Below are 16,773 nucleotides of genomic sequence, written 5' to 3' on the forward strand. Positions count from 1 at the left end.
ATTTTTTAAATACAAATGTGCTCTGTTCAGACCAGTGGTGGACTACATGCCAATATTGGGAGGTGATCCTGCGGCCCCTGAAGCCATCTTCCTTCTGTGTGTTATAGACTCATATAGGCATTATATCGTGTTATATATTTTAATATGCACCCTGTGTTTTGTTATGCGCGTGAATCAGTCAGCCCCGCCCACCCCCTAAGCCCCGCCCCAGAACCCCACCCCCTTCCCGCCCCACCCGGTCCCTGGGAAAATTGTCTTGCATGAAACTGGCCCTTGGTGCAAAAAAGGTTGGGGACCACTGTTATAGGGTATGAACAGTACTCCTATCCTTCTACCCTGCCAAACACTTTGCATTCATACATTGCTCTAGGTCAGTGGTGGGCAACCTTTTTTTTCAACTGAGCCAAATCTCGCCAAAACCACGATTGAAATTTATTTTGAGAGCCACATTTTTAAAACCGAAAATACAGTCAGTGACGCCTCCTTTGGCCTGAGCGCCGCACGGCACACATGTAGGCAGGACAGCCGCAGGCTGCCGCCCCCGAGAGGAGGGAGGGCAGCGGGCGCCCGGCACACAGAACAGTGCTCCAGACTAAAAAAAATTCCTAGTAGCCATTGGCTCCTGAACTGAAAGATTTAGGAGCCAAATCAAATTTTTAGTCGCCAAATCGAAACTGAATCAAAATTTTGGTATCGTGACAACGCTACGCCGATCAGATCGGCGTAGGGTTGTTTTGAAACCAAAATTTTGATTCGCTTTCGTCACCATAAAAAAGTATTGTGATACTCAATACCGTGCAAAAAAAAAAAAACACCAAAAAAAGCCACGTGCATTTCGCATTTTATGAAACATTCGGCCCATAATAGAACAGTCCTATCCTATTTTTTGGGGTGACAAGGTGACTAAAAAGGCTATGTAATATGTTTATTTATTTATTGTTTATATATTTTATATGTAAAATTGGGAAAGGGGGGATTTAAACTTAATATTTTAAAGTACTTTCACACTAGCGTTTTTCATTTCCGGCACTGAGTTCCGTCACAGGGGCTCTATACCGGAAAATAACTGATCAGTTTTATCCCCATGCATTCTGAATGGAGAGTAATCCGTTCAGGATGCATCAGGATGTCTTCAGTTCAGTCATTTTGACTGATCAGGCAAAAGATAAAACCGTAACGGAAAGATGAAAGATCAATTCGTTTCTGGTGGTCTTCTGACTGGGGGTCCAATGCCTCTTGTCTACAGCAGATGGGTGACCCTACAAGTTCAGTCACTCTTCACATTCGATGGAAGATAAAGTATCAGCTGAGCCCTCATTCTAGGCTACTTCTGTATCTCCATAGACAGCAATGGAGAGTGAAACCCATGAGTTGCCACTGTGCAAATAGTGAATGTGGCACACTGGATGCTAGGCAGGGCCCCTTAATGTGGTGAGAAGACCACCAGAAACGAATTGATCTTTCATCTTTCCGTGAAAAGACGCTAATCAATGGTCAATGGTAATCTAGCTTGCATAATACAGTTTTTTTCCAGGTGTTTACTACCGATGACCTATACTTAGGATAGGTAATCAGCACTTGATCGGTGGGAGTACCACCACCCCCCAAACAGCTGTTTAATGAGGCTAGGTCCTTGCAGCTTACCAAGCACAGCGCTGTCCATCGGATAGTGGCAGTGCTTGGTATTGCAGCTCGGCCCCATTCACTAGGACTGAGCTGTGCCTAGTGCATATGACCAATGAACATGATGTCACTGGCTTAGGAAGAGGTCACCGTGCTCACGGGGCGTCACAGCCTCATCAAACAGACTATCGGCAGGGGTGCTGGGAGTCGGGCCCCCAGCGATTAGATATTAATGACCTATCGTGAGGATAAATCATCAATAATAAACAACCCAGACAATCCCTTTAAGAGAACTTTCCGCATTGCACTCTCTGTACTAGCAAACAAAGCTGCAAACAGAAGAAGAAAAAGTAAACCGAGGTAAAGTTTTGTGTTTGTCAACAGCCTGTAGGCTCGCAAAATTGAACCTGTTCTTTATATGCCTGTGTTCATTTAGCCCACCAAGCAGTCTTTATTAAAGCTGGAGCATCAGGCAGTCAAAGTTCATTAATACCATTTATGTAATCTATGCAGTTTCAATTAACTCAGCAAGACACTCTACTACATGATAACAGTCTCATTAATTCAATAAAACCCCATAACTATTAACAATATGGTCTATGTTAAACGGGGTGTCACCTACTACAAAGTAATGGCTTTAACAGCTTGTGAGGAGACTTGAGTTTTTCTCTTCTTTTAAATGTTATCAAGTTAAATATTCATTCCTTATGCAGAAAGGTGTTATTTCTCTGTAAGGCATCTTCAAGATATCAAACCCAAGCAGGGGGTAATTAAGCTCTTTTAATTCTTACCCGGTAATAATATTACTTTCTAGTTCAGTAAATGACAGACTTTGTTTAAAATTATACACGGTTCCCCACTTCAGTGCTTGATGTGCCTGGGGTGCATTCACTTAACGCTGTTGGAATGGACACCGTTGAATAATTACAACCAAGGAAATTTATAAGAAAGCCCAAAAAAAAAAAAAAGAGGGAAAAAAAATTGCTCGCCATTAATTTTTATTTGGCTTAACGACTCGTTTTCACGTTGCAGTTAACATAGCTAGGAAATATGCATTTCCTAACTTGTTTATTGCTTAGTTAACGTAATTTGATTTTACAAAGTTCTTTAGTGTCTTTTCCCAATGTTCTCTGTCGAAAACTAATACAAAAACGGCATTAACTTGAAAATGAGTCTCAGCGAGCAGGCCCCCTATGTTTCTCCAAAACTCTAATAGCTCTTAAATATAAACTGTTTTGCGCAGCCTCCTCGAATCCTGGTTTAGGATGTCACACTTCTCCTTACGCTTTATATGATCGTTTAAAGCCTCGGTCAGACGGACAGACTTTTTTGCCCATGTTGTGTCCACTGCGCATATGGACTGCACACAGACCCATAGAAGTGAATGGCACTATTCACACCTTTTCCAGAGGTTACACTACTTTGGTCTGTGTCTCATGGCAGATGGACCTGAAGACTACTGGAGTCAATGAGTTAGTGGCCAGGTCCTTGTCCTACTCAAACATACTCACCTGAGTGCTGTACTGAAAATCAGCTGTTTGAATCAGGCCTTAGGTTAAGGGTACTTTCACACTTGCGTCAAAGTTTTCCGGTATTGAGTTCCGTCCTAGGGGCTTAATACCGGAAAAAAACTGATCAGTTTTATCCTATTGTATTGTGAATGGAAAGCAATCCGTTCAGGATGCACCAGGATGTCTTCAGTTCAGTCCTTTTACGGTATTTGGACGGAGAAAAAACCACAGCATGCTGCATTTTTCTCTCCGGCCAAAAATCCTGAACACTTGCTGGAATGCCGGCATTTTTTTCCATAGGAATGTATTAGTGCCGGATCCAGTCTTCTGGTCTGTGCATGCGCAGACCTTTAAAAATGTATAAAAAAATATATACCGGATCCGTCTACAAATGGTTTCCGTTTGCATACAGATTGCTGAATCCGGCAGGCAGTTCCGGCGCCGGAACTGCCTGCCGGAATCCAGCAACGCAAGTGTGAAAGACATGTAACAGTTCAATTTCAATAAAAAATAGCACAGTTTTGGCTTTTTGGGTTCAGACAAGATTCATCTAATATGACCAAGACAGTTACAGCACAGGTGTGTCCAAGGTATAGTGGTTGGCAAGCGACCTATGACCTTAAATGGGTCCAATCTGAACATTTATGGTATATCGCTAGAATATGCCACAAAGGTCAGATAGGTGTGAGCCCTACCTCTGGGACCTTCTTCTATCTCCATAACGGAGCCCTCGAAGTGAAGGGAGAGCAGCGGCGCAAGCAAGATTACTCTCCATTCACTGCTATGGAACTTCTGAAAATAGCTAAGCGAGCATGCTCGGCTATTTTCAGAACTCCCATAATGGTGAATGGAGGGTGACCGCTCATGCCCAGCTGCTCGCCCTTCACTACAATGGCTCTATGTTAGCCAAGCGCCCTGTGCCTGCGCTGCTGGTCCTACACGCAGGCACGGGCGCTGGGCTCCCTCGTTCCCTCCTGCTGCCATGCTGACAAGCGAGGGCAGCAGGTAGCTTAACTCTTGTATCTGTGCTCCGTGCCAGAGTTTACTTCCTGCTTGAATCCTGAACTGTTTTTAGGGCGTACACGGGCGTGTCTCTCCTCCCTTGTGGGGCAGCACGTACACGCCCTCTATCTCCGCAGCCTATGGCTGGATTGCAGGAAGTATTTAAAGGCGCTTCCTGCCCCCAGAAGGCACCTGAGTAATCTTGGTCACTAGCTTGTATAGTTTCTAATGTAAAGGTGTTTTGGAAGTTTCTGCTTTTCTGTGTACCGGACCCTGTTTCTTGATTTAACAGATTTTGCTTGTTTATCGCGTGCCTCTGACCTTGGACTTCGATTACGGACTTTGCTTGATCGCTGCCTGCCCTGACTCCAGACTTCCTGACCACGTCCTTCCCCTCGGTGCTTGCACCGGTATCTCTGACCCCCTGGTCAGCTGCCACTGACCCAGGGACTGCTCTAGAGTGGCACCTGGTAACTATCCTAACGGCCCAAGCCTATCATCACCATCAGAGGCCCCAAAGAAGACCAGGTAGTTACTTACTCATGCCCCTCCAGGGTATATCCAGTCAGTGGCACAGTGGGTCCACACCCGCTTGCAAAACACTGTGTTCTGGAGATGGAAAAGCTGATACTCCGCTCAAATCAATTAAGACTCAATAAGTAACTCAAGGTGATTAAATACATGAATGGTAACTTTGGTAACGAGAATCAGTCTTTTTATATAGAAACTACCCTTCCGTGACTGAATCAGTGCAATGTGCAAGAAGAACAATCCTTTCACATATGGCATCAACTTTTAGTTTTGTTCATACAAAGTACCACATTCAGAGATTATACCGTTACCCTGGCGCCTCTTTTTAGGAGATTTCTATATAGTGGGAAATCCATTACCATTTAAGTGTAGACATCAATAGTTGAATCTCTTTAACCCTTTCGCTGCCAGGAGCGTTTGGACATTTGGCACCTCTGGTAGCCAGGACAATTTTTGCAATTTTGACATATACAATTAAAACCTAAATTACCAAAAATATAATAATTCTGAGAATAGAGGTTTTCTAGACTTAGAAAAGCTAATACATATTGCTGGTTTATTCCCATGCACAATATGTGATTATAAAGACCAGTAATACAGTATATATTAGCTTTCTACATATAGAAAACCCTTTATTCTCAATATAGCAAGGCTATGACCTTTTATTATGGGTTAAATGGGGGAGAAAAATCAGAATAAATTTTTTTAGAATTGTCTCCAGGGATTGGAACCAGGGACATCTACATGCAAGGCTGACCACTTACCTTCAGGCTACAGCTTTTTCATACCGAGAAGGCCTCATGCACTCGACCGTTTTTTTTTTGCGGTCCGCAAAAACGGGTTCCGTTTTTCCGTGATCCGTGACCGTTTTTTCGTCCGTGGGTCTTCCTTGATTTTTGGAGGATCCACGGACATGAAAAAAAAGTCGTTTTGGGGTCTGCCTGGCCGTGCGGAGCCAAACGGATCCGTCCTGAATTACAATGCAAGTCAATGGGGACAGATCCGTTTGACGTTGACACAATATGGTGCAATTTCAAACGGATCCGTCCCCATTGAGTTTCAATGTAAAGTCAGGAGTTAATATACCATAGGATCTGAGTTTTCTCCAATCCGATGGTATATTTTAACTTGAAGCGTCCCCATCACCATGGGAATGCCTCTATGTTAGAATATACCATCGGATTTGAGTTACATCGTGAAACTCAGATCCGACGGTATATTCTAACACAGAGGCGTTCCCATAGTGATGGGGACGCTTCTAGTTAGAATATACTACTAACTGTGTACATGACTGCCCCCTGCTGCCTGGCAGCACCCGATCTTTTACAGGGGGCTGTGATCCGCACAATTAACCCTTCAGGTGCCGCACCTGAAGGGGTTAATTGTGCGTATCATAGCCCCCTGTAAGAGATCAGGGGCTGCCAGACAGCAGGGGGCAGACCCCCCTCCCTCCCCTCTATTGTAATATCATTGGTGGCCAGTGTGCGGCCCCCCCCTCTATTGTAATAGCATTGGTGGCCAGTGTGCGCCCCCCACCGGCCCCCCTATTGTAATATCATTGGTGGCCAGTGTGCGGCCTCCGTCGGCCCCCCTCCCCCCGATATTACAATAGAGGGGGGGCCTGGGGGGCCACACGCTGGCCACCAATGATATTACAATAGAGGGAGAGGGGGCCGACGGAGGCCGCACACTGGCCACCAATGATATTACAATAGAGGGGGGGGCCGCGCGCTGGCCACCAATGATATTACAATAAAGGGAGGGGGGGTCTGCCACCAATGAAATTAAAACTGGGGAGGGAGGGGGGTCTGCCCCCTGCTGCCTGGCAGCCCCTGATCTCTTATAGGGGGCTATTATATGCACAATTAACCCCTCAGGTGCAGCACCTGAGGGGTTAATTGTGCGGATCACATCCCCCTGTAAGAGATCGGGTGCTGCCAGGCAGCAAGGGGCAGTCATGTACACAGTTCGTAGTATATTCTAACTAGAAGCGTCCCCATCACCATGGGAACGCCTCTGTGTTAGAATATACTGTCGGATATGAGTTTTCACAAAGTGAAAACTCATCTCTGAAAAAGCCTTTATGCAGACGGATCTTCGGATCCGTCTGTATGAAAGTAACCTACGGCCACGGATCACGGACGCGGATGCCAATCTTGTGTGCATCTGTGTTCTTTCACGGACCCATTGACTTGAATGGGTCCGTGAACCGTTGTCCGTCCAAAAAATAGGACAGGTCATATTTTTTTGACGGACAGGAAACACGGATCACGGATGCGGCTGCAAAACGGTGCATTTTCCGATTTTTCCACGGACCCATTGAAAGTCAATGGGTCCACGAAAAAAAACGGAGAACGGCACAACGGCCACGGATGCACACAACGGTCGTGTGCATGAGGCCGAAGAGTGATTTTGTATACCTAGAAAGCTAATATATTATGAGTTGCTTTATAATCATATATTGTGCCAATGAATAAAGCAGTAACATATATTAATTTCCTAAGCATAGAAAACCTCTATTCTCAATATGGTAATGCTATAGTAAACAGTGTATACGATAAGTACATGCTAGTACACAGCTCTGCCCTAAATATGCTGAGAACAGCACCGTTAGAAAAGCATTGCTCCAAGGATTCAGCCCTGCCCTCTGGTGCTCCAATATGCTCATTTGCATATTAATAAGAACACCCATATCTCTGTAGATGTTTAACATACAGACAAAGGAAATGTATAATTTTGACTGTGGTTTAATAGGCATACTGCCATTCTGCCAGAGACATGTAGGAAAGAATACAGGTCCTCTTTTAGCGGAAAATCCTGCAAATAGCATATTTTGTGGAAATCTTATGCCTGCTCATTGCAGGTACAGATTTGATTTTCCGACCGATAGACATTTCCAAATGTGCCACATTTATTGAGTCCTGTGCCATTAAATAAATTTGGTGGAAAGCACCCCAGTTACCCTTTCTATCTAAAGGCTGAAACAGGCAGTAGAAGGTCAGTGTGCAAGAACAGTATGTGGGACCCTTGCTGTTTAACTTATTTATCAAGAGTGAAGGGCTCAGGATCTCACCCCTTACTCCTTTCTATGACTATCTAGTCAACCTTTCTTCTAAAGGTTTAAAATCCATCAGTAATGTTGATCCAGGTTGATACCAATTGTGGTATGTACCACTCTTTCCTAAAGGAGTCCTGTGTAGCTGCATAGGCTGCATCAATGGCTTGCCCCCCATCCCCTGCTTTTATCCAGTCTTAATTGTTTAACCCTTCACCTCTCTTCCACTTGGTGGGGTGGCTATTAAAGGGCTCTGTTCACACTAGTGTCATGGCTTTTGCTTATAACACAGCCAACACTGCTATACCAAATTAGTCTTTAAATGGATATGAAAAAAATCCTGACGGACCCCTACTGACATAGGCCTCCCAGTATTCTGCCCAAGTTCCATTATTTTTGACAGCTCTGATGTAAGGCCGGAACTCTGGCGATGACTCCGTATTTAGGAGGTCATTAGGGTGTCCCGACAGGGCATACTAGTGCAAGTCATACCCGTCCAGGCCCTTTTGGTAGCTTAGTTGTTTGGCGCATTATCTGTTACTGGAGGTTTGCAAGCAACTTCTACTAACCAGTAAGATCATTCCAATTTATAGGCATATTACTTATCTGACCTGCTTATAAAGCAAATGTTCATTCTCTCTTGCATAACAGAAGAGTACATCAGTGAGGATTCCTCTCACATCCTCCTGCTGGAAGAACTGCATTTCAGGAAATCTGCAAGAGATATTTCAAATAAGGATGATTAGCAATATTCAATTTAATCAGCGGAGTTGTGAAAGCGCTAGGAAGCAGATGGAAATTTTACTTTCTCATATAAAAATATTCTGGAGGAGTGCGATTACTATACCATTATCTTTAATGAAAAATTCTTAAAGAAAAACCTTGGGTTCCCTTTTATATCTCTGCCGGGTGACAGTTTTACTTTAATATTTTAATAAGAAGTTGCTCCCTTGACTACCACGCCACAAGCGCCATACAACATTTTTGAGAAGAGCCTTCCTGCCATTAAGGGGGTTGTCCAGTGGAATAAAACTGATGCCAGTGGGCATAAAAACATACAGGAACTAATATCCTCACCCATGTCCTGCCGCGGCCATTCTGATGTTGCTCCACTTACAGTCCTGACTTGACACACTGGAAATGCCAGCCAATCACTGACTGAGGCGGGTCACTGCTAAGGTCAGTGATTGGCAGGCGCTTCCTGCGCGGTAAGCCGGGACAGGAAGTAGAAGGCAGCAGGAACCGGTGGAGCAGCATTGGAAAGGGGGATCATGAGGGTGAGCATGCATTCTGTAATGTTTTTAGGCCACACTGTTTAAGGAGGATTTGTTGGCTCTCCTGACATGTCTATTATAGTAACTACTTTTTCACTCATAAAATAATAATTCTGGAGTGTATTTTCTGATAACCATGCATTGCGCTGTTATTCCTCCTGGAAAATAATTTATGTTAAAGGAGTTATCCCATCTTAGACAATGGGGGCATATCGCTAGGATATGCCCCCATTGTCTGATAGGTGCAAGTCCCACCTGTGGGACCCGCATCTACAAGGAGAACGGAGCTGGGGAGAGTTGTGGCTGGAGGACTCCGACCTTCCACAACCAGGTGCAGCTCTCCGCCTCTCCCATTGAAGTGAAAGGGAGCGCACCGCGCATGCGCGACCACCGCTCCCATTGATTTCTATGGGGCCGACGGAAATAGCCGAGCAAGCTCTCGGCTATTTTTGGCGGCTCCATAGAAATGAATGGAGGGGCGGCTGCGCATGCGCAGTGCACCCTCCTCAAGTTTCTCCGCTCCGTTCTCCTTGTAGGTGCGGCTCCCAGAGGTAGGACCCGCACCTATCAGACATTGGGGGCATTTCCCAGCGATATGCCCCCATTGTCTAAGATGGGATAACCCTTTTAATGGGGTGTGTCCCTAATCTGTAAAACATTTTCCTATACCGTGCTGACATAAGTGTGTGTAAAGAAACATCCTTTTAATAAAGGCAACATTAATACCTAGTTGCCAATTTAACCATTTATTTCCAGTATGAATACCAGAGGAACCTTTCAATGCAGAGTTCTAAAGAGAGGGGCTCCAGCATTGTTGTTTCATAGAGGAATACAAGTATTTACTAAAACAGAGATTTTAGGAAAGCTAACTGGTCCATTCACTGCTATGAATCTCTCCCATAGCAGTGAATAGAGAGCACACCGCGCATGCGCTCCCTTTGACTTTTAGGGTCCCGTTCTGGAGATAGGTCTATCTGACATTGGTGGCATATCCTAGCGCTTTGCCACCAATGTCCCAGATGACAAAGCGCCTTTAGTTTAAAGGGGTTATGCCATATACTCATACTAAAAGTCCTGTGCAGCTCTTTGATAGAGCATCTGTCCATACCTCATTTATGCAGCACCGTTCCTGAGAAAAATAGCTTTTCATTAACATGGAAATAAGGTCTTTGGTGCACCAGAGCTTCTCTGCTCTTAAAGGGGTTGACTCACTTCGGCAAGTGGCATTTATCATGTAGAGAAAGTTAATACAAGGCACTTACTAATGTATTATTATTATCCATATTGCTTCCTTTGCTGTCTGGATTCATTTTTCCATCACATTATACACTGCTCGTTTACATGGTTATGACCACCCTTTAATCCATCAGTGGAGGTCGTGCTTGCACACTGTAGGAAAAAGCGCCAGCCTTTCTCGAGGCTGGAAACATGAGAGCGCACATAGGCTAGTGCTTTTTCCTATAGTGTGAAAGCACGACCACAACTGATGGTTTGCAGAGTGGTCGTAACCATGGAAACCAGCAGTGTATAATTTGATGGAAAAATGAATCCAGCCAGCAAAGGAAGCAATATGGATATTCACAATACATTAGTAAGTGGCTTGTATTAACTTCCTTTACATAATAAATGCAATTTGCTGAAGTGAGAGAACCCCTTTAAAGCCACTCCTCTGTCCCCTTGATTTGATAGTAATCTCCAGTCTGTGTCGTACTCACCACTATCAGTGCATGATCAGTGCATCAGCATTATTATCCTCCACATGGTGGAGGAGACGATCGGCTTAGTTCAGGTGGAAGATTACATCATTGGCACATAATGCAGTACAATCAGAGGCAGCTGCACTGTGCATGCGCTGACAGTGTAAACTACGGCTCAAGAGTGAGATTACTGTCAATCACAGGGATGGGGGAAGTGGCTCTAAGTGCAGAGATGAGGAGTGCACCAAATATCTCATTTATATATTTAAAATAGTTGAGGAATGGCGCCACAGAGGAACATGGCGATACCTATGATCTTTTTTATTGTTCGGTTATTTTTACTTTTGATGTAAGGATTTTTTATTTATTTTTTTAAACTTTTATTTTTTTAAGTTCCCTGAGGAAACTTGAACATATGATCATCTGATCGCTTCTCTCATAGGAACATTGCTGTGGCAGGCCTTAGAGCATTTAGAAGGCTCGAAATTTGCCTCTATGTAGTCTATTTGTGCTGCTGGGGGTGGGTTCTGGACTGAATCAGTCTACTTACCCCTCTGACAGCATAGCCCCTTCATATTTCCCTATTTCCCTTGCAGAAGAAGTCTTCTCAGCTATACTGTTATAGGTTTGGCCTTTTCCTGACAATCAGGGTAGAAAACTATTTCTAATGGCTGCCAAGCAGGGGCAGAGGATCACTATGCATAGACCTAGCTGTGGGGAGAGTGACTGAGCATGTGTGTCCAGGGCTCAGCTCAAAACGTGGACATTCATATTGCTATACACTTTGAACACCAAGTGGAACAGCATTTAAATATGAAAACAAAGGTTGTTATTTTCATGATCTGTGCAATGAATAATATCTGATGGCGGGACTACTATTCAGGAATGAACTTGATTTGGTGCCGTCGGTAAAACATGACTTCAGTGATATGACGATAATTAATGATGTAACAATATATGTCGTTATTTAGCAGGTTGGAATCACAACCAGATCGTTATGTTCTGCAAGGTCTTCAGAACAGTGGCTGACTGCCCTCATCATGTACAAAAGTAGTCTCCAACATATGACTCCAGCTGTTGCAAAACTACAACTCCCAGCAATCTGATAATCTCCCAAAAGCTGGAAGGCCAAAGGATATGGATCACTAGTATAGAGCATCAATAACTTTAGGTACTTCTTTTACATTGGGGTCCTAGAAGTTTCATGCTATGCATCTAGGCCTAAAACACCAAGTAGATACATACGTTCTTTTGACGTCCTGCTCAATCATCGCTCGGAGGTCTTTATCCTGAAAGAACCTATTCCACAGACTCTGTAAAAAAAATGAAGGTGGAAATGACCTGAGTGCACCGTTCTTCTAATAAATGTCATCTCAACAGCCGGTACCTACAGTTTGCTGTCATCTTATAAGGTTACTCATACTGGAATGAGGGGTTATTAGTCCTACAGGGCAGCGCCATTTCTCACTTCTTGCAATAAATGCCATTTTTGAGTGAAAGGAAACATATATTTTGGTCTTATCACCTTTAAAGGGGTTGAGTTAGAACAGGCATTAGAAGATATGAAAATAATAAAAAAATAAAATAAAATTATACTCACTTTTTCAACCTCCCCCTCCCTCTAGTGCCTCTGCTCCAACCCCCTCAGTTTGGCTTTGTTTTTGTGATTGCAGAGGTGACATGTATGCCGCACATGACTGCTGCAGCCGACCACTGACTTCAGCAGGCGTGTGGCAAATACTGCTGAGGCTAGTGATTGGCTGCAGTGCTCATGTGTGGTATGTGGGACGTCATCACTGTGGTCAAAAACTTCCGGTCATGACTACAGGAGCAAGTGGATCACAGTGGCAGTGCTGGACCAGGGTGGGTTTGGAAATGGGCGTTTTATATTATTTTAATACACTCTCATGCTTATAACAATGCATTTTTAAATCAAGTGCACATTCTTTTTCATTTATATAAAGTATATTAATGGAGATGCCCATACAGCAATATGATTTTACAGATCATCATCTTGTGAGTACACTGCAATAGCCCCGCAATCAGATACACACTGACTGTATCACAAATTGCTATAATGCAGTCAGTTTTGGGTCAGGGGAGCCATGGTCGGTCCGGAGGATGAGGGCAAGACATGGACCAAGTTTCCCGGGCTGGTTACAGTCATGTGCATAAGGCCATATGCGGTCTCAAACCTGCATATGTTCTCCTAAAAATCAAGATGCCTTAAACAGGAGCCTTATTGGATATGCTACTAATATTGGTGTAGAGTAATAGTGATTAGGTAAGACTATGCTTATGCCACGATGCTTACAAAATAGGATGACCCCACGGTTAGGGCTCTTGCACATGACATTTTGGGGAACGGTACGTCCTGCCCTCTGTAGTACTGTCCTATCCTTGTCCGCAAAACGGAAGAATAGGATATCTTCTTTTTTGCAGGGCCGCGGAACGGACATCGGGATGCAAACAGCATACGGTCTGCTGTTCACATCTTTTGCGGCCCATTGAAGTGAATGGGTCCACATAGGAGCCACAAATAATATGGATCGTTTGCGGACAAAAACCACAGTTGTGTGCATGAGCACTTAAACTGATTAAACCGTCTGTCCTGTGTAAAGGGTAACTTATCAGCTACTTAAGGCTATGTTCACATGAAGGAAATAGATATCTGAAAAATCCAATGTACATCTGCAATGGAATCTATATGGCAGAAACCTAAGGCTGATCCTCGGAATATCTGCAATGGATTTGCATCTGTACACGCTGAAACCTTTCAGAAAAAGGAAAAAAGAACAAGAAACGCCATTTGAACACACCCTAATGCCTTATTCAGACGTCAGGGTTCGGTCAGTGATTTTGAGCCAAAACCAGGTGCAGGTCAGGAATACAGAACAGGTGCAGATCTTTCCCTTATACCTTATGTCTGTGGAGGCTCCAATCCTGGTTTTGGCTCACAATCACTGATGGAAATCACTGACCGAAACACTGATGTGTGAATGAGGCTTAAGGCTGCTGCCACCCGTTAAAGCAGTGCTGCTTTTTGTATTCGGCAAAATAATAATAATAGAAAAATAAAAAAAAACACATAAAAAATGTGAGCGGCCTTAGAACAGCATATCCGCGTTTATGCTGTCTCTCCTTCCAGCAAAGGAAAGAAAAGCAAGTCACACACAGCAAACTGAATTACATTACAGCCAGGTCCATAAATATTGGGACATCGACACAATTCTAACATTTTTGGCTCTATACACCACCACAATGGATTTGAAATAAAACAAACAAGATGTGCTTTAACTGCAGACTGTCAGCTTTCATTTGAGGGTATTTACATAAAAATCAGGTGAACGGTGTAGGAATTACAACTGTTTGCATATGTGCCTCCCACTTGTTATAGGACCAAAAGTAATGGGACAATTGGCTTCTCAGCTGTTCCATGGCCAGGTGTGTGTTATTCCCTCATTATCCCAATTACAACGAGCAGATAAAAGGTCCAGTGTTCATTTCAGGTGTGCTATTTGCATTTGGAATCTGTTGCTGTCAACTCTCAAGATGAGATCCAAAGAGCTGTCACTGTCAGTGAAGCAAGCCATCATTAGGCTGAAAAAACAAAACAAACCCATCAGAGAGATAGCAAAAACATTAGGCGTGGACAAAACTACTGTTTAAAACATTCTTAAAAAGAAGGAACGCATCGGTGAGCTCAGCAACACCAAAAGACCTGGAAGACCACAGAAAACAACTGTGGTGGATGGCCGAAGAATTCTTTCCCTGGTGAAGAAAACACCCTTCACAACAGTTGGCCAGATCAAGAACACTCTCCAGGAGGTAGGTGTATGTGTTAAAGTCAACAATCAAGAGAAGACTTCACCAGAGTGAATACAGAGGGTTCACCACAAGATGTAAACCATTGGTGAGCCTCAAAAACAGGAAGGCCAGATTAGAGTTTGCCAAATGACATCTAAAAAAGCCTTCACAGTTCTGGAACAACATCCTATGGACAGATGAGACCAAGATCAACTTGTACCGGAGTGATTGGAAGAGAAGAGAATGGAGAAGAGAACTGCTCATGATCCTAAGCACCACCTCATCAGTGAAGCACGGTGGTGGTAGTGTCATGGCGTGGGCATGTATGGCTGCCAATGGTACTGGTTCTCTTGTATTTATTGATGATGTGACTGCTGACAAAAGCAGCAGGATGAATTCTGAAGTGTTTCAGGCAATATTATCTGCTCATATTCACCCAAATGCTTCAGAACTCATTGGACGGCGCTTCACAGTGAGAATGGACAATGACCCAAAGCATACTGCAAAAGCAACCAAAGAGTTTTTTAAGGGAAAGAAGTGGAATGTTATGCAATGGCCAAGTCAATCACCTGACCTGAATCCGATTGAGCATGCATTTCACTTGCTGAAGACAAAACTGAAGGGAAAATGCCCCAAGAACAAGCAGGAACTGAAGACAGTTGCAGTAGAGGCCTGGCAGAGCATCACCAAGGATGAAACCCAGCGTCTGGTGATGTCTATGCGTTCCAGACTTCAGGCTGTAATTGACTGCAAAGGATTTGCAACCAAGTATTAAAAAGTGAAAGTTTGATTAATGATTATTATTATGTCCCATTACTTTTGGTCCCTTAAAAAGTGGGAGGCACATATGCAAACTGTTGTAATTCCTACACCGTTCACCTGATTTGGATGTAAATACCCTCAAATTAAAGCTAGCAGTCTGCAGTTAAAGCACATCTTGTTCGTTTCATTTCAGATCCATTGTGGTGGTGTATAGAGCCAAAAATGTTAGAATTGTGTCGATGTCCCAATATTTATGGACCTGACTGTAATTACAAAATTGGGTTATATAAATGTAATTGAAGTCTGCTGTGGACCTTTGCTGGAAGAAAACGCAGATTGTTTCGTAAAGTATATTCACATGAGGCAGATTTAATGCAGACTTTTCTGCAACTGAAAATCAGTCCCACTCATTTGAATAGGTTGATTCTGAGTGGCCCACTTAGCTGAATGGGACAGCCACAAAAATATTCCAACAAATATGCCCCATGTGAATATACACTTAAAAGCCAGGACTACATTTAAAGGACTTGTCCACTTTCTATTAGAAGGGTACCTCAATACTAAGCTGATCACAGGCTGTTCTGCTAACGGAAACCCATGCAATCACCTGTAGTCTAACAGGCGTTCAGTTCCTAAGCAGCACAATCACAGTGGAGATTAAGTATTATTGCCTTCTCATCTTAATAAATAGTCTGTCCATTTTATGAGAAGATGTGTCAGGTCCTCCAAAGTAGTAGAATCGCTTTGTAGATGACGGTCCACTGCTGCTCCACCACTGCCACTGCAGTGGTTTCTGTTTGCTTTGCTGAAGCAATGACATGCTCCAACCTAACCACTGCAGCCAATCAATGGCCTCAGAGGTCATGTGCTCTACAAGGCAGAGGCCAGTGATTGATTGAAGTGGTCGAAACAAAAACCATCAGTGATCACCGGAGAATAGTGCTGGAGCAGCAGGTGATTTGACAAGTGAATATTGGTTCTGTTATTTTAATGCTATTTCTTAACACTGGCCAAATTATTCAGTCTTGGAAACCCCTTAAATGTCAGTATTTAGGAAGACTGTTTGGTGAAGGCAGCTGCACCCTACTCATAGTCCTTAGGCCGGGTTCACATCTGCCTTGTGGACTCCGGCACTGTAATCTGATCACTGTATCCAGCATACATGCTGGCTTTCAGCTGGACATAAAATGTTACACGCAACATTTGTTGTGTGGCCGAAAGTTGGCATATATTACAGTGAATGCGGATCCGGTGGTGCACGGTGGTATCCGGCTATGCCAGATACGGTGAACTCTGCTGGCTGTTCCTCCACCGGAACAGACTGCCGGAGTCCACGGTGCAGATGTGAACCAGCCTCAGTCAGGTTTTTACTGGTGTATGTAATGAAACATTGTGTTGGGTTGTCTTCTATTCAGCAGTCTTGAGGCCGACTTACCCCCTCATCCTGTGACAAAGGATTATTTATCATTAAGTCCTGCTGTCCGGCAGCTTTCCTGGGATTTGTAATATGC

At 43.8% G+C, this 16,773-nt stretch overlaps 1 protein-coding gene across 1 annotated transcript in view; it reads right to left on the bottom strand.

The window, feature by feature from the left end:
• TBC1D5 (TBC1 domain family member 5) overlaps positions 1-16,773 on the bottom strand; it is a 651,704-nt gene that overhangs the window by 263,164 nt on the left and 371,767 nt on the right. Inside the window, exons 8-10 of the mRNA XM_040432915.1 lie at positions 16,698-16,772; positions 11,939-12,006; positions 8,334-8,436 (exon numbers count right to left, since the gene is read on the bottom strand). Coding sequence (XP_040288849.1) covers positions 8,334-8,436; positions 11,939-12,006; positions 16,698-16,772 — 246 coding nt within the window. The remainder of the gene's footprint in view (positions 1-8,333; positions 8,437-11,938; positions 12,007-16,697; position 16,773) is intronic.

Source organism: Bufo bufo, chromosome 5, assembly GCF_905171765.1.
Source record: "Bufo bufo chromosome 5, aBufBuf1.1, whole genome shotgun sequence".
Classification (NCBI taxonomy): Eukaryota; Metazoa; Chordata; class Amphibia; order Anura; family Bufonidae; genus Bufo; species Bufo bufo.